At 45.1% G+C, this 25,017-nt stretch overlaps 1 protein-coding gene across 2 annotated transcripts in view; it reads right to left on the bottom strand.

Annotated features, from left to right (window-relative positions):
• The window catches only part of GLDC (glycine decarboxylase), a 109,585-nt gene that overhangs the window by 70,909 nt on the left and 13,659 nt on the right, over window positions 1–25,017 (bottom strand). For both annotated transcript variants that reach the window (XM_003846098.6, XM_055092174.2), the window contains exons 3-4: window positions 12,844–12,979; window positions 2,771–2,935 (exon numbers count right to left, since the gene is read on the bottom strand). In XM_003846098.6, the coding sequence (XP_003846146.2) occupies window positions 2,771–2,935; window positions 12,844–12,979 (301 nt within the window). The remainder of the gene's footprint in view (window positions 1–2,770; window positions 2,936–12,843; window positions 12,980–25,017) is intronic.

The following is a 25,017-nucleotide window of genomic DNA, read 5'->3' as shown; positions in this document are numbered from 1 at the left end:
GCCAGGCATGGTGGTGCACGCCTGTAATCCCACTACTCGGGAGGATGAGGCAGGAGAATTGCTTGAACCCGGGAGGCAGAGGTTGCAGTGAGCCAAGATCGCCTCACTGCACTCCAGTCCAGGCCACAGAGCGAGATTCTGTCTTAAATAAATACATACATACATACATACATAAATTAATAAATAAAATAGTTTATTTATTTTTATTTTATTTTTGTTGGGGGGAGAACAGGGTCTCGGTCTATCGCTCAGGCTGGAGTGCAGTAGCACCATCACAGCTCACTGCAACCTCGACCTCCCGGGTTCAAGTGCTCCTTCCACCTCAGCACCCCGCCCACACATAGTTGGGACTACGGGCATGTGCCACCATGCCCAGCCAATTTTTGTATTAAAAAAATAAAATTGGCCGGTCATGGTGGCTCACGCCTGTAATCCTTATACTTTGGGAGGCTGAGGTGGGTGGATTGCTCGAGCTCAGGCGTTCAAGACCAGCCTGGGCAACATGGCAAAACCCTATCTCTACAAAAAATACAAAAATTAGCTGGGCATGGTGGCATGGGCCTATAGTCCCAGCTGCTTGGGGGGATGAGGCAAGAGGATTACTTGAACTGGGGAAGTCAAGGCTACAGTGAGCTGAGATCGTGCACACCAGCCTGGGGGACAAAGTCAAACCCTGCCTCAAAAAAACAATTGAGGGCCGGGCGGGGTGCTTCACGCCTGTAATCCCAGCACTTTGGGGGGCCGAGGTGGGCAGATCACGAGGTCAGGAGATCGAGACCCTCCTGGCTAACACGGTGAAACCCCATCTCTACTAAAAATACAAAAAAAAAAAAAAAAAAACCCTTAGCCGGGCGTGATGGCAGACACCTGTAGTCCCAGCTACTCGGGAGGCTGAGGCAGGAGAATGACGTGAACCCAGGAGGTGGAGCTTGCAGTGAGCCGAGATAGCGCCACTGCACTCCAGCCTGGGCGACAGAGCAATACTCTGTTTCATAAAAAAAAATAATTAAAACAAATAAATTAACTCGGCCGGGCGCGGTGGCTCACGCCTATAATCCCAGCAATTTGGGAGGCCGAGGTGGGCGGATCACGAGGTCAGGAGATCGAGACCCTCCTGGCTAACACGGTGAAACCCCATCTCTACTAAAAATACAAAAAAAAAAAAAAATTAGCCGGGCGTGGTGGCAGGCACCTGTGGTCCCAGCTACTTGGAAGGCTGAGGCAGGGGAATGGCGTGAACCCGGGAGGCGGAGCTTGCAGTGAGCAGAGATCACGCCACTGTACTGCAGCCCAGGCGAAACAGCGAGACTCCGTCTCAAATAAATAAATTAATTAATTAATAATAAATAAATAAATGAAATAAGATAAAAAGCAACTTTTTTAAAAAAGAGGGAAGGTGAAAATTAGCGAAAAGCTGAGAATAATAACCAGAGAGGTGGGTGGATGGCACTCTTTTGTTGCTGTGTGTCCCTGACAGAAGGGAGAACCTGAACCCACCCCCAACGGCTGCTCAGGAATCAGAAAGGCCTATGGCTGGAATGCATCAGAGGCCTCTAAACCTGCTGAGCAAGTATGGAGCTCACTCCCCACCCCAACTCTGCATAAGCCAAAAAAGAGGCTTACATGGGCATTCAGGGCTAGGGGCGCAAAACCTAAGACACAGCAAGCATGTGTGCATCTTTCCCAACCAGATGACCATCTAACATGAGAATTCTACCAGGAAGGTACACTCCTAAGTACTGGCAAGGCAAATAAGGGAAGGAGAAGAACTGGAGAACCATCCTGATTCAGTAAGTCCACTTCTAGAAATGGCTCTTCAGGAAATAATCAGAAGTTTTGACAAAGATTTATTATAAGGATGCACATGAAGTACTATTAATAACAGTAAGAGACGGAAATAAACTATATGTGTAATAGACGAGAGATTAAATAAATTATGGCACTTCCATTAAGTGCCGTGGAGATAATAGAAGTCCTACTCTATGGGCCTGAGAATCCACCCTTGACCACAGTGCCAGGACCTTTGTCACTACCCTCTTACAACCCCACCAAACAGAGACCCTCATGCCTTTACACTCAGCTATGCTGCCAAGGTTTGGAACAACGGAGAGGCTCCCGGGCGCTCAGTCATGTGTGTGTGTTATGGGGGGATCCTCATGTCTGACCCACACCTGCCCTCGAAACACCCTCACCCCCACCCCCAGCCACATCTATCCAAAGTCCACTACTAATTGAGCTTCCCCCTCCCCTGCTCCCGCCCTCTGCCCTCACAAAGCTAGGTGCCGAGTCAGCTGTTTAAGGTCACGTTGCCACCCTAGCCTCACTGCCCTGCCTTGAGAGACCTCACCCTGTCCCCTGAACAACCCTGCTGGCCCCTGGAGCCACCCTCGCAGCCCCCAGGCCTGCGCTTGGCTGCTTCCCCATGCCAGCACTTCCCAGTGGGGGACCTGGCACCGGCTCCCTGTCCTTCCTCCCAAAAATAGTCCCCTCACCAAATATGCACATGTCTTTACCCCTTGCCTGCCAACCTCAGCCCTCCCGTCTGATCTTCCCCAACCGCAACCAAAATCCGGGTGGAGACACCAAGAAGGACCCTGAGAGGGAATATCCAACCTCTAGGTTTTTGAACCTCTTGAGTTTTTCAGTTTCTTTGAAAAGTCATACTCTAGAAAGCTGACTAAAGTAATACTCACAATATACTATAGAAAGAAAACAAGGCCAGGCGAGGTGGCCCACACCTGGAATTCCAGCACTTTGAGAGGCCTCTCACCTGTAGCACAGCTGCAGTGCCTCTGCAGCTGCAGTCCCCTCATCCAGCAGGGATGCATTGGCCATGTCCAGGCCTGTGATGTCACACACCATGGTCTGGTAGTTGAGTAAACTCTCCAGCCTCCCCTGAGACACCTCAGGCTGGTATGGAGTATACTGGGTGATCCTGCAAGGGAAACAAAAGGTCTTGTCCAAACTGACTCTGCTGTTTAGAGAAGCACACAAAATGCTATCATTTCAGAATTCAGTACCTGAAAATAATTTGCCTATCTTGAGGAGAATTACATAACACATCAGTAAGCTTCTTTTTGGCCTTTGTAAAGAAGCTTAGAATAAAATCATAGTAACAATATTACTCTTTGTTTGGGGATAAGCAGTACTTATTTTTCTATCTCTCTGGTGTTCTTGTTTTTTTGTTTTTTGTTTGTTTGTTTTTGAGACAGGGTCTCGCTTGTTTGTTTGTTTGTTTGTTTTTGAGACAGGGTCTCGCTCTGTCACCCAGGCTGGAGTGCAATAGCATGATCACGACTCACTGAGCCTCAATGTACAAGGCTCAAGAGATCCTCTGGCCTAAGTCTCCAAAGTGGCTGGGACAACAAGCACATGCCATCACGCTCGGCTAATTTTTGTATTCTTTGTACAGCCAGGGTTTTGTCATGTTGCCCAAGCTGGTCTTGAACTCCTGAGCTCAAGCAATCCACCTGCCTCGGCCTGCCAACATGCTGGGATTATAGGCATGAGCCACTGCACTTGATGCTACCTATAATATCATAAACAGAAATTTCATTTGCTATTATCTTTCTCCTAGATAAAAGACCTCATTCACATTTTACAATAGGAAAGCATCCAAGAATCTAACATGTAATACTCAAACATTTTATTTATTTATTTGGATATTTGTTTTATGTTAACCAGGAGAAGTTCTACATGCTAAGAAATTAATAGAGGTCTACTTAAGAATTCTCATTATCCAGTTACTAAGAGTCCACGGCAGTTAACTCTTATGGCTATTGAAATTCCAGGATGGAAATGTTTAGAAGGCAACGTAAACATGGATTCTAACTTTATCTCCTTCAATTATTAGCCAAGAATGTGGCTTTGGATATGTGAGTTAGCCAATTTAGTTCCTTCATCCTTACAGGCGAGAGCTACCACACCTCACCTATTTTACTTGGGAGGTCAAGGCAGGCAGATCACAAGGTCAGGAAATCGAGACCATCCTGGCTAACATGGTGAAACCCGTCTCTACTAAAATTACAAAAAATTAGCCAGGCGTGGTGGCACGTGCCTGTAGTCCCAGCTACTCGGGAGGCTGAGGCAGGAGAATCGCTTAAACCCGTGGGGCGGAGGTTGCAGTGAGCTGAGATCACGCCACTGTACTCCAGCCTGGGCAACAGAGCAAGACTCCGTCTCAAAAAAAAAAAAAAAAATTAGTACATCATGAACATCTCCCACATCAGCAAATATTTTTTACAGCATCATTTTCAATGAATGCATAGTATTATATTCACATTGTCTAATTATCATTTCCTTTTTAGCAGACACTGCTTGATTTTTCTGTTGTTTTCTGTGCTGTGATGAATTCTTTGGAACATTATTCTCTCTCTTCCTGTTGTATATCCTCTGTCTGTCTTTATGGATATACTAAGTCTTTCCTATTTATCAGACGGACTAGCTTGTATGTGTGTATTCCTGCATGTGTATGTGTTTCTACACGACAAATAATGATTCCGAGTAAAATGAAAGTTTTTTATTACCCAAGCAATCTAAGCACTTGGCTGGAGTAGTGCCACATCTGTCTTCACGGTGTCAAGCCATGTGTGTAGATCTTGTATGATTCAAGATCACAACTGCCTGCCTGTTGTCTATGCCTTTTGTATGACCCCATTTCTGTTCAGATTTCCCTTTCTATTTGCCTACACCATGTATTGTGTGCCTCATTCATTCCAGTTCACCACCCACTTAGAATCAGGCAAACTAATTTACAGTTGCTAAGCCAGTCTGTTCAAGCAAAAATCCATTCTGTTGTCTACACACACACACACTCACTCTCTCACACACACACAAACACACACTCTCTCTCACACACACTCTTTCTCTCTCTCTCTCTCACACACATACACACACACACACATACACATAGCCGCACACCAACACCCCAATACAAGTCTCAGGAAATTATTTCAAAGTCTCGATATTGTACTGCTTGGAAAGGCAACCTCCCCACCACACTCCCGGTCAAAGATAAGAAGATGTTGGTTTCAAAGCTTTCAAAAAAGAAAGAAAGAAAAGTAGATGAAAGAAAAGTAGATGGAGGCTGGGCATGGTGGCTCACACCTGTAACCCTTGCACTCTGGGAGGCTGAGGTGGGCAATCACTCGAGCCCAGGAATTTGAGACTAGCCTGGGCAACATATGAGACCTCACCTCTACAAAAAAATCAGGCCAGGCACAGTGGCTCATGCCTGTAAGTAATCCCAGCACGCTGGGAGGCTGAGGAGGCGGATCACGAGGTCAGGAGTTCGAGACGAGCCTGGCCAATATGGTGAAACCCCGTCTCTACTAAGAATACAAAAATTAGCTGGGTGTGCTGGCACGTGCTTGTAGTCCCAGCTACTTGGGAGGCTGAGGCAGAAGAATCGCTTGAAACCAGAAGGCGGAGGTTGCAGTGAGCCAAGATCATGCCACTGCACTCCAGCCTGGGTGACAGAGCGAGACTCCATCTCAAAAATCAAAAAATAACCATGAGGCTGGAGGATAGGTTGAGGCTGCAATGAGCCATGATCATGCCTCTGCACTCCCGCATGGGTGACAGGAGTGAGACTCTGTCTCAGAAAATAAATACATAAAATACAAAACGTTCTCATTTTTATAAGTTTGTAAAAACAAGTAGATGAACCGAAATGTAAGCTGGTTTTCTCTGGGAGGTAAGATGATTAACACTAAATTTTCTTTTTATTGTATGTTCCAAATGTTAAAGAAACCAGCTACCATTTATTAACCATCTCTTATGGGTCAGGAACACATTTACCACCTTTTTTATGATTATGTTATACATGTTCTTTGTAACAAGTTGGAAAATTCAGATAACTATTGAGAAAATAAAATCACTTAATTTCCAAACTTTAACATAACTACAGTTAACATTCAGGTGCATTTTTTCCAATCTCTTTTCTACATCATAATCTATTTATACTAAAAGTAGTACTGGCCAGGCGTGGAGGCTTACATCTGTAATACCAACACTTTGGGAGGCCAAGGTGGGAGGATCACTTGCACCAGGAGTTCGAGACCAGCCTGGGCAACATAGCGAGACTCTGTCTCTACTAAAAATAAAAGAAGTTTTTGTATCTTAACTTTTTTCAGTTAACATTATTCCATGAACAATGTCTAACATAACATCTTTAAATACTATTCAAAAACATGATTTTAACTGCTCTATGGTATTAAATAACTTATGAAATAAATTATTTAAGTTATAATTTCTTCATGTAAATCTTAATTTATTTAACGAGTTCCTTCCAGTTGAATACTTTTGATTTCAAATATTAGAAATAGCATAATAGTTAAGATCTTTATCTTTGTCTAAGGATACATTCTTAGAAGTAGAATTCCAAATTATATATGATAACTCGTTTTTTGGGGTTTTTATTTTTTTTTAGATAGAGTCTTGCTCTGTCACCCAGGCTGGAGTGCAGTGGCACGATCTCGGCCCAGTGCAACCTCCACCTCTTGGGTTCAAGCCATTCTCCTGCCTCAGCCTCCTGAGTAGCTGGGATTATAGGTGCGTGACACCACACCCAGCTAAATTTTGTATTTTTAGTTGAGATAGGGTTTCACCATGTTGGCCAGGCTGGTCTCGAACTCCTGACCTCAGGTGATCTGCCCACCCTGGCCTCCCAAAGTGCTGGGATTACAGGCGTGAGTCATGTGTAATTATCACGCCCAGCCTGATAATGAGTTCTAAGGCTCCCAGCGCATAGTACCATGTTCCTCTCCAGAAAGAGCATATCTGTCTGCATTCTCTTAAACACTACAGTGATTCACAGATATCCTTGCATCTTCAAAACTACTACGTATTAAGAAGCACTGGGTTTTGGTTTTTGTTTTGTTTTTTGAGACAGAGTCTTGCTCTGTCACACAGACTGGAGTGCAGTGGCCTGATCTTGGCTCACTGCAACCTCCACCTCCTGGGCTCAAGCAATCCTCCCACCTCAACCTCCCGAGTGGCTGGGACTACAGGCATGCACCACCACGCCCAGCTAATTTTTATATTTTTTTGTAGGGATGGAGTTTCACCATGTTGGCCAGGCTGGTCTCAAACTCCTGGGGTCAACGACCCACCCACCTCAGCCTCCCAAAATGTTGGGAATACAGGCGTGAGCCACCATGCCCAGCTGAAGCCCTGGGTTTCAATCTTTTTTTTTTTTTTTTTTTTTTTGTAGGGACAGGGTTTCACTATGTTGTCCAGGCTGGTCTCAAATTCCTGGGCTCAAGTGATCCTTCCACCTCAGCTTCACAAATTGCTGGGATAACAGGAGTGAGCCACTGTGCCAAGCCTTAATCTTATTAATTTTCTACAGTCATGCATGGCTTAACAGAAATATGCTCTGAGAAATACATCATTAGGTGATTTAGTCATTGTTGTGTGAACCTCATAGAGTGTACTTACATGTACTTAGAAGGTATAGCCTACTACACACCTAGGCTATGTGATATAGCCTATCACTCCCAGGCTACCAACATGTACAGCATGTTACTGTACTGAATACTATAGGCAATTGTAAAACAATGGTTAAGTATTTGTGTTTCTAAATACAGAAAAGGTACAGTAAAAATACAGAATTACAATTTTATGGGACCACTGTCATATACACAATCTGTCACTGACCAAAATATCACTACGCAGGGCATGAGTGTACTTGTGAACTGGGATAAATAACTAAACTAGCCAATATCTCTTGCCTCTCAACGGAAATAACATCACCTATATGAGAGATTTTTCTTAATGCTCAAATCAGACTAATGTACTGTCCAAAGGTTATTCAAGTGAATAATAGCAACTGTAAATAAGCATCTGTAAGATATTTTGAATTCATAAGACATTCAAAAACTTTTAAAATCCCTAGCTTTCTGTCTATATGTGTCTGTGAATGTTTTAAGACTCAGTATACAGGCCAGGTGTGGTGGCTCACACCTGTCAGCACTTAGGGAGGAAAATCTCTTGGGGCAAGTAGTTCAAGATCAGCCTGGGCAACACAGAGAAACCTTGTCTCTACTAAAAATTAAAAAAAAAAAAATTAGCCTGGCGAGGGGCCTGTAAGTCCCACCTACTCAGGAGGCTGAGGCAGGAGGATTACGTGAGCCAAGGAGTTCCAGTTTACAGTGAGCTATTAGAGCACCACTGTACGCTAGTCCAGGTGACAGACGGAGACCCTGTCTTAAAAAAAAAAAAAAAAAAAGACCTAGTATATAACCAGTATTTTCTTTTTTATTGAAACGGAGTCTCACTGTCACCCAGGCTGGAGTGCAGTGGTGCAATCTCCACTCACTGCAGTCTTCTCTTCCTGGGTTCAAGTGATTCTCCTGCTTCAGCCTCCCAAATATCTGAGATTACAGGTGCCTATCACTAGGCCTGGCTAATTTTTTTTGTATTTTTTGTAGAGATAGGGTTTTGCCATGTTGGCCAGGCTGGTCTTGAACACCTGACCTCAAGTGATCTGCCCACCTCGGCCTCCCAAAGTGCTGGGATACAGGCGTGAGCCACCGCACCTGGCCTAATCAGGATTTTCTTTTCTGTTGTTTGTATACAGGCTTGTGCTATGCTACCCAGGCTGGAGTGCAGTGGCTGTTCACCTGTGCGATTATTGGGCACTAAAACAGCCTCAAACTTCTGGACTCACATGATCTTCCTGCCTCAGCCTCCCAAGGAGCTGGGACCACAGGCACAAGCCACCATGCCTGGCTTAGGATCAGTATTTTCAATGACCCATTGGCTCTTGAAAAGTTGGAGTTTTTTTCGTTTTCATCTTTAAAAAAGTTTTTAAAGCATATGCTGATAGACCTTTCCTAAAAGCACTTCTGCAGAATTCTGTTTAGATATTATGACATATTTCCACTTAAAAACTATTTATTCAAATTAGTTACATCTTTTCTGTCCCTTATGTAATATTTCTCTCTCAATCCTTTCATAAGTCCAAGGTGAGGTTAATGTTATTTAGCATTGCTAAAGGTAGAGACCTTTAAAATTGTTGTCTTGCAAATATGCCTAATATGTAATCTCACTCCTTTTACATGTAAACTTCTTGTATTAGTCTAGAGGTTTTTGGCACTACTGAAATTAAACAGGTGTTAATGCTCTTAACAATGATCTATTAAAGGACAGTGAGCCTTGGATCTGAGAGATGATAAATAACCCTCATTTCAGGAGAAAAATGCTATCAAAAGGCCTGCCATCATGTTTACAAGAGTTTGACTCAATTAGGTAAAACATAGTGATTAAGAAAACGTGCCTGTGATCTATAATGTCTATGTTCCAAATGACTAATTCAACTGGTTTGTTCCTAAATATATTTTAACATATAAAAAGGTATCTGCACATCCAAGAAGGCATTTAGTTCAGCTCAAATAGGATGCTTGATATATTCAACATGGCATTAATATTTAACCCAAAATAATTAGTGTTCTCTATCATTTTGGCTGTGACATTCTTTTGGAATTGGGAAAGGGGGTTATGGGGGTTTGCAGGACAAACACTCCTGAGATTCTCTCATTTTAATCCTGCTGACAAAAATATACCAAACAGAAATAGCTACAAGGAAAATGTAAATGTTCTGATGTTATCAGTAGTTGAAAATTTGGAATAGTGAAACCCATAAAATAAATTCTAGACCTGATGTAAATTTTCTTTCAAGAGCCCAAATGTTTGTTTTCTTTCGAGGCTATGTCATCCATTTATTTTCCCCTCACGTCTCCGGAATTTGTTGGTTCCATCTCTATGGAAACCATTCAGAAGGATGATAATGTGAAATCTACCACCCACATGTGCACAGCCCTCCCTATCAGCGCTGGTGGGGTGTAATATCACTCTCTGGTTCAGATCAGCTTTCAGAGAATAGAAAGAAATAGTATTTAAAATGCACCCGAAAAGTAAATGAAAAGTACAGGACAACATCATCTCCTTCTCAAAACACTGGCTGCTCCTACGGTAAATTAACATCCGCCCACAGCCAGAAAGCAATATGGTGAATATTCTTTATGGCCACCAAGAGCAAAGGCTGCTGGCCAGTATTCAGACGGCTGGAACGCTGCAGCCCGTTCATGTACTTTTGAGGCTTTTCTTAAGGGGGAAGAGAAACAGGCCATTTTCTTTTGAAATTAACCTTGGAGTTTACCATTCAAATTTTTACCAATACCACAATGAAAAAGAAGCCTTCATCAATGCAAACGCATTCACAGACGCTACAGAGAAACTAGTTCTTTGATTTTCCTGTCCCCTTATTAATAAAGTGGAGCATATTGAAACTAAGAGTTATGTACAGGGACAGCAATACAGGAATGATTGTGCTGAGAGATCTGGCTCCTATAATGATATGATAAAAATAATTCCATCTACGACAAAGCACATGCACCCACCAGGATTACATTTGCAATGATGGAAAAGCAGACAAAGATGCAAAGTGTTTATCAAATTGTTAACACTCATTGATTGGGAGCATGTACTTGGGTATTTCAAAAGCTCCTGTTGGTACAACTTATGATTTCCCACTTAGTGAAGCCTGCATTCCCTTAAGTAAAGTTGGTTTTTACATATGTTAATCTAAAAGCCAATCTGTGCCCCTTGCTAGGAATACTTTAAATTGCAGAGGCAACAACTTACTCTGTCCTCATGTCATGATGATCCTGCTAGAAATTAAAGTTACCTCTTCCACAAACTAACTTTTAAAAAATCACCTAGGAATTATCACCATACTCCATCTATGTCTGATTTGTTTCCATGCTGGAAATGAAAAGTGGACACCTATATTTTCAAATAAGATGTCTTCCTTTTAAGACTAATTCATCATTTGAAATAAAATTTCAACTCAGTGTTTCTGGTGTATAAAATGGCACCAATCCAAAAAGATGGGAAAAAAGAGCCTAGGAGTCCCCACCTTTCCTCCTCCAGTTAGACATTATTTCCCAATGAACAGCAGAGGCACATGTCCTTAACTGCCCAGGCTGGAGTGCAATGCTGCGATCTTGGCTCACCACAACCTCCGCCTCCCACGTTCAAGCAATTCTCCTGCCTCAGCTTCCCAACTAGCTGCGATTACAGGCATGCACCACCACGCCCAGCTAATTTTGTATTTTTAGTAGAGACAGGGTTTTTCCATGTTGGTCAGGCTGGTCTCAAACTCCCAATCTCAGATGATCCACCCGCCTCAACCTCCCAAAGTGCTGGGATTACAGGTGTGAGCCACCGTGCCTGGCCTTTTTGGTTCTTTACATCATACAGCAAACAGCAATGGAAAACAACAAAATAGCATGGAAGTGGACTAGAAGTATTTTCTCAAATGCAGGAGAAATGCTTTCAGTGTTGTTCTATCAGCGAGGACCGGAGTGGGCAGGAGACACAGACATGGATGGACAGACACACACACACACACACACACACACACACACACACCACACAATCAGTGAGGACCGGAGTGGACAGGAGACAGACACAGATGGACACACACACACCCCCCTAGAAGCAGGAGTGACTTGGCTGGGCGCGGTGGCTCACGCCTGTAATCCCAGCCCTCTGGGAGGCCAAGGCGGGTGGATCATGAGGTCAGGAGTTCAAGACCAGCCTGGCCAAGATGGTGAAACCCCGTCTCTACTAAAAATGCAAAAAATTAGCCAGGCGCAGTGGCAGGCACCTGTAATCCCAGCTACTCGGGAGGCTGAGGCAGGAGAATCACTTGAACTCGAAGGGCAGAGGTTGCAGTGAGCCAAGATCATCCCACTGCACTCCAGCCTCGGCAACAGAGTGAGACTCTGTCTCAGGCAAAAAAAAAAAAAAAAAAAAAAAAAAGAAGAAGAAGTAGGAGTGACTTATCTAACTGTTGAAGTAAGACTGGAATAAGTAACTGAGTATGCATAGCTCAGGCCTCTCTCATATCTTTTCTAGAAGAGCCTGTCTACAGAATGCACATGTTCTCTTTCTCTGGAAAGTGCTAGCAATAAAGCTGATATTATGATCTCCAACACCATGTCTTTTTGTCAGTCAGTTGTGAATCAAAAATTTTGGGGGTGAGAAGGGAAGGGAACACAATTATCTGTCCCCCTTAAAAGTCCTGACAGAAGGGCCAGGCGCAGTGGCTCATGCCTGTAATCCCAGCACTTTGGGAGGCTGAAGTGGGCGGATCACCTGAGGTCAGGAGTTCGAGACCAGCCTGGCCAACAGGGTGAAACCCCATCTCTACTAAAAATACAAAAATTAGCCGGGGGTGGTTGTGGGTGCCTGTAATCCCAGCTACTTGGGAGGCTGAGGCAGAAGAATTGCTTCAACCTGGGAGGCAGAGGTTGCAGTGAGCCAAGATCACACCACTGCACTCCAGACTGGGATACACAGCAAGACTCCGTCTGGGTAGGGTGGTCGGGGGGCAATCCTGAGAGAAGACAGTGGACCAAGACTCTCTCCCAGACTACACCACTGACTCAATGAGATAGCTCAGAAGTAGCCTATGTCCCAGGGTCTCCAAGGAGGAGTAAAGGCCTGAATCTGCCCACCTGCAGGTTTCACATCTTACTCAAATACAGCACAGAAATTAAGCTGCAGAAGAGGAAGAGATGACCAGATCCACACACAATTTAGCATCCTAGTAGATTTTATGGGACTGGAAGTGGGAAGAAACTTCTATTTCCTCAACATTTGAGCAAGAACATTTATCGATCCAGAGAAACCCGGTAGGTTCCCGGACGTTGGAGACAGCACTAGGAGGTGGGTGTCAGTGTGGAGGCTCTGAGACTGCAAGGGGACAGATGGAGGATGGAAAGAATTATGCAAATCACAGTCATCCTGTTCCTGAACCGAGAAATACATTACCATCCTGAGTTCTCCAGTAAGTTCCGCAAAATCGTCTGTGGCACTGAGCAGTTATAATAGCCCATGCCAATATACGATCTCCAGATCTGGTTTTTGCTTGAAATGGCATGCAGAGTTGCAAGGATTTCATTTTCACCTGATTGTGGGAAAAAGAGAAATGTTACAGACAGATGTCTCAGAAAAGAGCTCTAATTACAGTTTAAATCCCTCATTTTGTTTGAGTATTTATGACAGAATAACTATATGGAAAATGTAAGAGTCATCCATCCAACCAACACTAAGTACTGTATGCGACATCTCAAAAAAAAAAGTCCCCAAACAACACTCAATTTCTCCTCAAGGTTGGCCGCCCCATCACTGTTTTCACTGTTCCTTATTTGGTTCTGTTTGCTAGAACTGCCCATTTTAACACTTGCCTCATTCCAGGCTTTTTCTGTTCCCTTTGTATTTCTGCTGTATATACGCTAAATAAAAATTCTGTCTTACTCCCAGTAAAATACTGTGTTTTACCTTCTAAACTGCCTCATACTCTCTGGAAGTAGGCACGGCTTCAGTCTAATTAACACATAATCTACATTTTCTCTAAAATTGTTCTACTCAGTTGCACATTCCTCCTTTGTGTCACTGAAAGGACAACTTATAAAAAGGCCATCACTCAACAATAGAAAATATATCAGTTGTAATCAAAGACCCTCATGCAGGGCTGTGAACAGTGGCTCACACCTGCAATCCCAGCACTTTGAGAGGCTGAGGTGGGCGGATCACCTGAGGTCAGGAGTTCAAGACAAGCCTGGGCAAGGCGGTGAAACCCCGTCTCTACCAAAAAAGGCAAAAAATTAGCCAGGCATGGTGGTTCACACCTGTGGTCCCAGATTCTTGGGAGGCTGAGGTGGCAGGATCACATGAGCCTGGAAGGCAGAGATTGTAGTGAGCTAAGATGGCGCCGCTGCACTCAAACCTGAGTGACAGAGTGAGACCCCCATCTCAAACAAAAACAAAAGCAAAAAAACACACCCTCATGCAGTTTCTACCAGCATTCTCATGAAGGCACTTTGGTTATTAAGAAGTATAAATGTACTTGGATGCAGGTGGGACCCTTTCTCGGGTCATTCATATAATCACAAAATAATAATAGCATTTGATATTTATTGAACATTATTCCGCCAGGAATTGTACCATATGCTTTTCGCGCAGCCTAGGGTACTGAGGATTGAAGACGGTCACTTGGCTGAGGTCACACGACTTTAAATTAAAGGATTACTAATCCAGTCTCACACTTTAACTCACTGGACTAAGTTGAGAGCTGCTACATGGACAGCTCTTATACTGAAGGGTCCTTTTTTGTTTTTTTGAGAGAGAGTCTTGCTCTGTCACCCAGGCTGGAGTGCAGTGGCTCGATCTTGGCTCACTGCAACCTCCACCTCCCAGGTTCAAGCGATTCTTCTGCCTCAGCCTCCTGAGTAGCTGGGACTACAGTCGCACATCACCACACCCGGCTAATTTTTGTATTTTTAGTAGAGATGGGGTTTCACCATATTGGCTAGGCTGGTCTCGAACTTCTGACCTCGTGATCCGCCCACCTCAGCCTCCCAAAGTGCTGGGATTACAGGCGTGAGCCACCGCGCCCTGCCACTGAAGGGTACTTTTTAGATACAAATGACATCATTTGGTTCTTTCTTTACCTCTCTGCATAGAGATAGATCATGCTACTAAAATTTAACTGGGATTTCACTACTTAGGCAAATGGCTGTCTTCTTTAAGATCTTCTTGGGGACTCAGTCACTTAACCCTGGGAATTGATTATTTTATTTTTCCTCTATCAGAGAAAAACATAGGTAAAGCAAAACCTAAGACAGCAAACTGGCAAGGAAGACACTTCACATTGTTTTAACCCTATTGAACTCTATCTGAATATTATTTGCATCAATCTTTATCCTCAAGTAAAATACTTTCACCCTCCACCACACACACACAGACACACACACACACACACACACACACTCCGCACTCCACATGCTTTCCCAGGAAATAAATTCACAAGAGATATGGTCCCCCTCCCCCTCCCCCTCTCCCCACCGTCTCCCTCTCCCTCTTTCCACGGGCCGAAGCTGGACGGTACTGCTGCCATCTCGGCTCACTGCAACCTCCCTGCCTGATTCTCCTGCCTCAGCCTGCCGAGTGCCTGCGATTGCAGGCGCGCGCCGCCACGCCTGACTGGTTTTCGTATTTTTTTTTGGTGGAGATGGGGTTTCGCTGTGTTGGCCGGGCTGGTCTCCAGCTCCTAACCGCGAGTGATCCGCCAGCCTCGGCCTCCCGAGGTGCCGGGATTGCAGACGGAGTCTCGTTCACTCAGTGCTCAATGGTGCCCAGGCTGGAGGGCAGTGGCGTGATCTCGGCTCGCTACAACCTCCACCTCCCAGCCACCTGCCCTGGCCTCCCAAAGTGCCGAGATTGCAGCCTCTGCCCCGCCGCCACCCCGTCTGGGAAGTGAGGAGCGTCTCTGCCTGGCCGCCCATGGTCTGGGATGTGAGGAGCCCCTCTGCCTGGCTGCCCAGTCTGGAAAGTGAGGAGCGTCTCTGCCCGGCCGCCATCCCACCTAGGAAGTGAGGAGCGCGTCTTCCCGGCCGCCATCCCATCTAGGAAGTGAGGAGCGCCTCTTTCCGGCCGCCATCCCATCTAGGAAGTGAGGAGCGCCTCTTTCCGGCCGCCATCCCATCTAGGAAGTGAGGAGCGCCTCTTTCCGGCCGCCATCCCATCTAGGAAGTGAGGAGCGCCTCCTTCCGGCCGCCATCCCATCTAGGAAGTGAGGAGCGTCTCTGCCCGGCCGCCCATCGTCTGAGATGTGAGGAGCGCCTCTACCCGGCTGCGACCCCGTCTGGGAGGTGAGGAACGTCTCCGCCCGGCAGCCACCCCGTCTGGGAGGGAGGTGGGGGGGGTCACCCCCGCCCGGCCAGCCGCGCTGTCTGGGAGGTGAGGGGCGCCTCTGCCTGGCCGCCCCTACTGGGATGTGAGGAGCCCCTCTGCCCGGCCACCACCCCGTTTGGGAGGTGTACCCAACAGCTCATTGAGAACGGGCCATGATGACAATGGCGGTTTTGTGGAATAGAAAAGGGGGAAAGGTGGGGAAAAGATCGAGAAATCGGATGGTTGCCGTGTCTGTGTAGAAAGAAGTAGACATGGGAGACTTTTCATTTTGTTCTGTACTAAGAAAAATTCTTCTGCCTTGGGATGCTGTTGATCTGTGACCTTACCCCCAACCCTGTGCTCTCTGAAACATGTGCTGTGTCCACTCAGGGTTAAATGGATCAAGGGCGGTGCAAGATGTGCTTTGTTAAACAGATGCTTGAAGGCAGCATGCTCGTTGAGAGTCATCACCACTCCTTAATCTCAAGTACCCAGGGACACAAACACTGCGGAAGGCCCGCAGGGTCCTCTGCCTAGGAAAACCAGAGACCTTTGTTCACTTGTTTATCTGCTGACCTTCCCTCCACTATTGTCCTATGACCCTGCCAAATCCCCCTCTGAGAGAAACACCCAAGAATGATCAATTAAAAAAAAAAAAAAAAAGAGAGAGAGATATGGTACTTTGCCACAGTAGAGTAAGGAAAGAGAGTCTTGAAGGTATTAGTTTAATGAGTAATATAATCTAACTACCTTATGGAAGATGATCTTGCCTTCTTCCATTGAAAGTTTAGGAAATAAGTAAAAATGCAATAAACCTACATCTGAGAAGATAGGCAAGGACAACATCCCTAGGAACAATCATGCAAAAAGTCTAATCACCTCCCAAATAATCTTCTTAGGGGCAGAATGATTCAGACGCCCAGTAGGAGGAAAGATTAATTAGCAGTGCCTTGTAGGCGAGTCCGGCTTCAATTATGATCCTGTGCAGGGGTGACAGGTCCCTGTTCTGCATTGGTCCAGCTCTCCAATGACAACAGCCTGTGAAGGGCTCTGTCTGTCAAACTGAGTTTAGCCTTTGGAAATCAAGCTGGATAATATGATTCTTTTTACAATACAGTAAGATAATTCTACTGATGGTGTGGAAAGGTCACTGAGGGGAGACCCCAGCCCAGGGAGATACAGTAAGAGGCCAGCACTATAGTTCAGGAGGGAGATGGATAAGAGGAGTGTTACAAGTTGAATTGTGTTCCCAAAAATGATGCTTTGAAATCCTAACCCCATGGTACCTCTGAATATAACCTTACTTGAAAATAGGGTCTCCACTGATGTAACCAAGTTAAAATGAGATCATGCTGGATTAGGGTCAGCCGTAATCCAACGATTGGTGTCCTTATAAGAAGAGCAAAATTGGGACACACAGACACACATGCAAGAAGAATGCCATGTGATGATGGCAGCAGAGACTGGAGCAATGTATCCACAGGCCAAGGAGTGCCACGGACTGCTAGCAACCCCCAGAACCTGGGAGAGAGGCAGGGAACTGATCCTCCTTCAGAGCTTCCAGAAATGAGCCAACCCTGCCAACATCTTGATTTCTGACTACGGAACTGGGAGTGAACACGTTCCTGTTGTTTTAAGCCACCTAGTTTGTGGTACTATATTACATGGCAGCCATAGGAAACTAATTTAAAAAACTCTATCAGTCATTTTTAGGAGACACGATAATACTCTTGGGCCCAGCTGGCCAGTTAAAAAAGGCTCAGGTTGGTGGGGCACGGTGGCTTACACCTGTAATCCCAGCACTTTGGGAGGCCGAGGCAGGAGGATCACTTGAGGTCAGGAGTTCAAGACCAGCCTGGCCAACATGGTGAAACCCTGTCTCTACTAAAAACACAAAAATTAGCTGGGCCTGGTGGCATGTGCCTGTAATCCCAGCTACTTGGGAGGCTGACACAGGAGAATCGCTTGAACCAGGGAGGCGGAGGTTGCAGTGAGCTGAGATCACGCCACTGCACTCCAACCGGGGCAACAGAGCGAGACACTGTCTCCAGAAAAAAAAAAAAGGCTCAGGTGAACTCCAGCACTTTGCCAGAGACATGGTTTCCCACATATCATTAAGATTCTACTAGTGGAAGTAATCGACCCCAATAGCATCATTCTCTTTACTAACTAACATTATCCTCTGGCTTAAGAGAGCTGGTGCTATGGTTCTGGGATGTGTTGGAAGTCTGTGCAGAGGGGTACAGCAGCCTCCCCAACAATCCCTCACTGACCCGGCCGGAGGTCAAACCAGCACCGCCAGTTATCCAGCCCAAAGATTTGCACTGATTGCTCTCTCACTCACACAGCCTGGCATGGGAAAGGAAAGCAATATGGGCTTGCAGTCACGTTGTTCCACAAGCAGCATGGCTGAGAGAACCAACTCAATGGCTGACTTTATTTGGCTGCATGCCTGGAGAAAAATAATATTATAGTAGTTGAAATAATTAGAAATAGCTAAATGGACATTGATGGGAGCCAAAAGGATTACTGAAACCAACAGTCCTCATAGTAAGTGAAACTGCTAAGGTAATTCTTCCAGTGCAGGACTCTCCTTCCTCATACCCAGCCCCAGGAGACAAAATAGGATTAGAGGGATAGGAATTTGGCTATTGTGCCAAGAGCCACAATTACAGTCCCTCACTAGATACTGTAGCAAAAATCTAGCTCCCGCTGCATATAGAGGTGCTCAAATGTGTTGTTTTGATTTTGCTTGTAGACTTTTGGAAGGTCTCTTTACTATGGTTTTATTTTCCACTCCTATGATAGTAGCCCTAGCTGTTATGTTCATTCCCACTGATAGGAAAGGTGGGGTTAACGTTTTATGGGTCTGCAGCAGAGGCCACCTCCTGGGAAGGAGTAAATAGGCTCTCACCCAAAGGAAGGGGAAGAGTAGGACGCAAGTTTTCTGAAAAATGCACTTCAAGGACTCAGATTCAGGAAAGTCATGGAGGTGATAGAAGCCCTGGAGCTCGGGGCTAGAAGCTGAGAAGAATCCTGAACTAAATCAAACTCCAGATCGCTTCCCTCTGAGAACACAAAATGCCACCCCTCTGCCTGCCTTCAGCAAAAATCTATGCTCTCGCCCCATAGAGAGGTGCTCAAATGTGTTTAGATTTTGCTTGCACTTTTGGAAGGTCTCTTTACTATGGTTTATTTTCCACTCCTGTGATAGTAGCCCTAGCTGTTATGTTAATTCTCACTGATAGGAAAGGTAGGGTTAAAGTTTTATGGGTCTGCAGCAGAGGCCACCTCCTGGGAAGGAGTAGATAGGATCTCACCCAAAGGAAGGAGGAGGCTAGGATCCCAGGAAGGGGGTGGGGCACCACCCCAGTCCTGACAATTAGCTCCAGGAGACCAGTCAAGAAGCTCAGTTGACTACAGAAGGAGCAGGATTGAAATAAAAAGATAAAAAATAAAAAGAAGCAGCTCAATTGAATGGGAGTATTGCGGAAGATAAAAATGGTAGTTTATTTTTTCACTTGACAGAAGAAGAAACACAAGAACTAAGATGGTGCCTGCCACTGTGTTTCAAGACTGACCACTTATATGGGTCTTTATAATTAATTATTTTGTTCTTCATTTATACTAATTGTCCTTTTAAAAATTTCAAGTGTTTCATTCAAATGTGAAAGTCAGAGCTACTATGGGGGATGGTGATGTCTGAAGTCCCTAGACTCTCAAGTAGAAGAGAGATTTGAATTTTCCTTTCACAAGAAAACCCATTCTCTCATACCTCTCCGCACAGGTGTCCAGGAGGTAATAGGTAAAGGTCAAGCCCCTTGCGAGAGAGCCCTGACTACAGCCCAGTTCCCATCTCCCTCCCTTCAGTCACCACCTGCCACTCAGGCACTGGTCATACCCTGCCCCGTGTCCTCAAACAGTAAGGAAGAGAAGATGCCACATTAGACCAGCCAGGAGCCCACTGGCCCAATTCATCAGTTGTGGGTCTCCAGATACTAATCAGCATCCTGCAGAGCAGCCACTGATGTCTTACACACTTTAATCAAATACCTGAAATTTTTAAAAGGCAAACTAGTGGGCCGGGCGTGGTGGCTCATGCCTGTAATCCCAGCACTTTGAGAGGCTGAGGCGGGTGGATCACAAGGTCAGGAGATCGAGACCATCCTGGCTAACACGGTGAAACCCCGTCTCTACTAAAAATACAAAAAAATTAGCCAGGTGTGTTGGCGGGCACCTGTAGTCCCACCTACTTGGGAGGCTGAGGCAGGAGCATGGCGTGAACCCAGGAGGCAGAGCTTGCAGTGAGCCGAGATCACGCCACTGCACTCCAGCCTGGGCGACAGAACGAGACTCCATCTCAAAAAAAAAAAAAACAAAAAAAAAAAGGCAAACTAGCTTAAATAAAGAACAAAATATTAATTATCTGTAAGACCCAGAAGTATAAAAACTGTCAAACATGAGACAAAGAAGTTTCTAAGGTGATAAATATATACTCTAGTCTCTATAGGACCAGCCAAACTTCTCAAGCACCTGTGGACTCTGCCCCTATCCAGCTTGGGACTAATGAGTTTTCCTGGATTGGTTCTCATGATAGCTTGGTAGTTATGCCCAATTTTACCTTCTGTTGAGAACAAAGTGAGTTAATAGAATGAGCTGTCCCCTATACAACAAGTTAATGGACATTTTTGAGCCATTAAGGGTAGGTCCCTAGTCACGCTTCTTTCCATTCACTCATCCATTGCCCAACACTATAAAACTTCCCAACAAAAACTTCCCAGCTAGAAGCCAAGACAGTCTGTGACTTGATGAACAGAGGGGTAAGCTGCTTCTTACTGTGATAAAATCTAAGACCTCAGGCTTCCACACCCACACATAATAAAAAGAATTCCCCAAACATACAGCCCAGTGAGTGTCTGAATTGTTACAAATGTTTGTTCACTGGTTGCCATTTCTCAGACCCACTCATGAAATATCACTTTGGCCAGATCTGCAGGAGAACAAACCCAGTGTACCTAGAAGCCCAGAGTTTGAGTAACTTTGGTGTCAAGATAGCAATAGATGCAGAGAAAAGGAGAGAAGACAGAAAAGTCCATGATCAGAGATCTACCTGCTGAACCAACCTGAAACTGAACTTCACAGAATCCAGTGTCTAAGTCCAAGTTAAGGGACATGATGATGTCTAAATAAAACCCCAAATCCTAACTAAGGACACAATTCCTACCACTGTACACCTCTTCTCCCGTGGAAAAGAGCTACCTTTCTAGAGGAAACAGTATGGGGTCCTTAAATCCCAAAGTGGCAGCCTTTTCCTCCTGAGTAGTAAAAGAAGCATTCTGAGAAGGTGATTGTGCCATCCAAACCTTGGAAAGCAAATGGGAAAAGGGAAAAAGAAAACTAGATTTTCCCCCCAGAGCAAAGCTCACAGCAGAGCACATTCCTCACACTTTTCCTTTCAACTGGACAAAACCAGCTTGCTCCTGTGCACAAGCCTAATTCCTGAACATGAACTACAATGAAACTAACCAGGGGGAAAGAGACCAAATGAGAAAAGGGGGAATCCATTAAGAAACGCTTGAAGGCTGGGGGCAGTGGCTCACGCCTGTTAATCCCAGCACTTTGGGAGGCCGAGGCAGAAGGATTGTTTGAGCCCAGGAGTTCGAGCCTGACCAACATAGTGAGACCTCGTCTCTACAAAAAAAAAGTCAAAGAATGAGACAGGAGGATTGCTTGAGCCCGGGAGGTGGAGGCTGCAGTGAGCAGTGATTGCACCAATGCACTCCCACCTGGGTGACAGAGTGAGACCCTGCCTAAAGAAAAAGAAACACTTGGAGACAAGATGGCATCTTCCGGATCCTTGCCTACAGCTATGCAGGGCAGCCAGCAGCTGTGCATTATTTTGCACTCTCAGCCATGAAGGAATTCAGGCAATCCTTCAGGAACCTACACAGTAAATTCTTTTCTTGCAGAATAAATGCCTGCTTCTGACCTTGTTTATTCTTCTGCCTCAGAGCATTGCATAATCTCCTGGTCCTAATGTACCAAGAACAGAGTTCAGTGGCCTCTAGGCATCACTTCCTAAGAATCTGCAGGTAAGAACTTGCGCTGCTTCTGCTTGCTAAATTCTGCTTCTCAGAATTTAGAATGAATGCTTCCTCTTTACATCATTCCACATAAGAGCCCTTCTATAGCAACTCCTTTGCCACTGCGCCTAAAATAGCAACAGTTTTGCACTAACCACTGCATCAAATAAATACTTTCCAATAGCAATAAGATGATTTTGCTGTTAAATATTCATTTTTTTTTTTTTTTGAGGTGGAGTCTTCTGTTGCCCAGGTTGGAGTGCAATGGTGCGATCTCGGCTCACTGCAACCTCCGCCTCCTGGGTTCAAGCGATTCTCCTGCCTCAGCCTCCCGAGTAGCTGGGATTAGAGGCACCTGCCACCATGCCCGGCTAATTTTTGTATTTTTGGTGGAGACAGGGTTTCACCATATTGGACAGGCTGGTCTTGAACTCCTGACCTCAGGTGATCTGCCTGCCTCGGCCCCCAAGTAGCTGTTAAATTTTCAATACATTACTAGGACTAGGTTTTAATATCCTGTTTATGTGAATTTCCACAAGAACTGGAAAAATGTCATTAAAATGGACAGGCAATCTGTATGAGTCAAGATACCTGCTACAACTAAACACACACACACACATGCACACATTGTTTCCCATCCTTAACCCATTACCCCAAACATAACCCTACAATTTCTTTTGGCCTCAATTATAAGGGAAAATGTATTCAGGTTTTGCTTTTTGCTTCTTTGACAATCTAAAAATGCTATACCTAAAGTTTTACACCATATATATATATATATATATATACCCACAATATTATGTTATCATTTATATTTTAAAAATAACTATATGTGCATCTGTTTATATATTAGCAGAACATCTTTGTGATGTTTCACAAGAAATTGATAATAAATGCAAGATAATAGATGAGGCTTGCTTTTCACTATATATATATATATATATATATATATATATTTTTTTTTTTTTTTTTTTTTTTTTTTTTTTAAGAGAGACAAGGTCTCACTATGTTTCCCAGGCTGGTTTCAAACTCCTGAACTCAAGCAATCTTCCAGTCTCAGCCTCCCAAAGTGCTGGGATTACAGGCATGAGCCACCCCACCTGGTCTCCCTGTATATATTTTTGTGCTTTTGAGTTTTGAACAATGTGCCTATATTGTGTATTTGTAATTAAAATGTTGGGAGGCTGAGGCAGGAGAATGGCGTGAACCCAGGGGGCGGAGCTTGCAGTGAGCCGAGATCACGCCACTGCACCCCAGCCTGGGTGACAAAGCGAGACTCTGTCTCAGAAAAAAAATAAATAAATAAAATTAAAATGTTGCATGTAGAGTGAAATCCTCCTTGTAAAATACATGGGTGTACATCCCATCGGTCCTAGGCATCAGTAGGCCTTCCACAGACCATGTTCTGGGGAGCCCAGCCAGCAGCGCCTCACACACAGCAGCCACTAACCGCGTCAGAGCCTCCCTCACTCTTCGCCCTCCATGTGCTTGGCAAGACACTAGGAAAAGGTCTCCAAGGAAATCATCAGGACTGAAAACCAACACACTCATATTTGAATTTGCCCAATGTCACCAGTTTGAGACAGGCCTTTCTCTGCTAGAGGGTAAGGGGAAAGCTGGGGCCAGAATGTGAGGACAGAGACTGCCTGGGCAGATTGTTCTTGCCAAGATCCTAATCCTCAGCTGTGAAGCTGAGAGGGAACCATGGGGTGGGGCTGGGGTGTCAATCAAGATAAACAGACCATGAATGACAGCATGGCAGGACTTTCTCATCTTTCTGAAGGGAAGTCAGAATTTGGAAGCAAATTCCATCTGCATGCTGATCCTTTCCCCAACATCACCCAGTCATTTATAGCACTCCTTTCTCTCCCCTATAGCCACCTGGATCAAGCCCACTTACCCAGTCCATAGACCCAACTCCCTGTTACTTGTCAAGTTTCCTCCCTGGGCAGAGGAGGGTTTCACTAGCCAAGTCAGCTGAATCACGGAATGCGTTGAATCGTTCCAGAAAGCCAAGCCAATCTATACGCTACGCTCTGCACAGTGTACAGAGGAAACTGAACCTAAAACCCTTGCAGACCAGCAGAGCTGTGCCATGTGTAAGGATGTGGTCAGGGCAGCAGCACGCAGGCCCAACCTGGGGCTCTGAGTCTCCTTGCTCTAAGCCTGCCAGGCTCTTCCCTGTCTTCTTGCTCAGCCAATTAATACCACGCCTCATTCAGTCCTTCATGACCCTCAGGGGTTACCGCCCTCCTCAGGACACCTCCACTCAAAAGGAGCTGAGGCATGTCCCATCTATGTTTCTGATGACTCCTTGGTCCCTTGTCTCCGTATGAGTGAGCAGTCTCTGCAGCTCTTCCTGATCACCCGAGAGATGCATAGCTTCAAGACCCTACCAGCTGTAGCAAAACCAAAACAACATTCACTGTGGGGAGTGGGACAAGGGATGATATGTCTTGTTATTTTACTCCTTGAACTTGGATCATACTCCTTCCTGTGGGAGGCCCCTTTTCATTTAATCTATAAATGTTAAGAAATGTACAGAGAAACATTGCAATTCATAGTATTTATCTGGAATACCAGCTGACCTATGTATTCAGGCCAAATGCTGAGTTTGAAATGAGAATCAGTGCAGGTCCCAGAGGATTTGTTTTCCCTCTTTGCTGCCCCAAAGGTACATTGTCATGGCCTACAGAGCAAGAACAAGAAGGGAAGACTGTGTCCTAAGAGTCCAACTCAAACAGTGTATCATGCTTGAGAAAAAGATAATTTTTTATAGATCAAAGGCATATGGGCTGGGCACAGTGGCTCATGCCTGTAATCCCAGCAATTTGGGAGGCTAAGGGAGGAGGATGTTTTGAACCCAGGAGTTTGAGACCAGCCTAGGCAACACAGCAAGACCCCGTCTCTACAAAATGAAATAAATTAGTCCATGTGGTAGCACATGCCTGTAGTCCAGATACTCAGGAAGCTGCAGTAGTGGGAGGATCTGTTTGGCCCAGGAGGTTGAGGCTGCAGTGAGCCATGATCATGCCACTGCAGTCCAACCTGAGTGACAGAGTGAGACCCTACCTCAAAAAAAAGTCATATGGAGAAATTTGCAGTCCAACCCAGAATCACACCAAGTAAATTGTAATCTCTTTTAGTAAATGCTCAGAAAATACAGGTGAATCAATGTGTTGCAATG

Source organism: Pan paniscus, chromosome 11 (assembly GCF_029289425.2).
Source record: "Pan paniscus chromosome 11, NHGRI_mPanPan1-v2.0_pri, whole genome shotgun sequence".
NCBI classification, from domain to species: Eukaryota; Metazoa; Chordata; class Mammalia; order Primates; family Hominidae; genus Pan; species Pan paniscus.
Note: the sequence above shows the minus strand (reverse complement) of the source record. Positions and strands in the feature narration are given on the sequence as shown.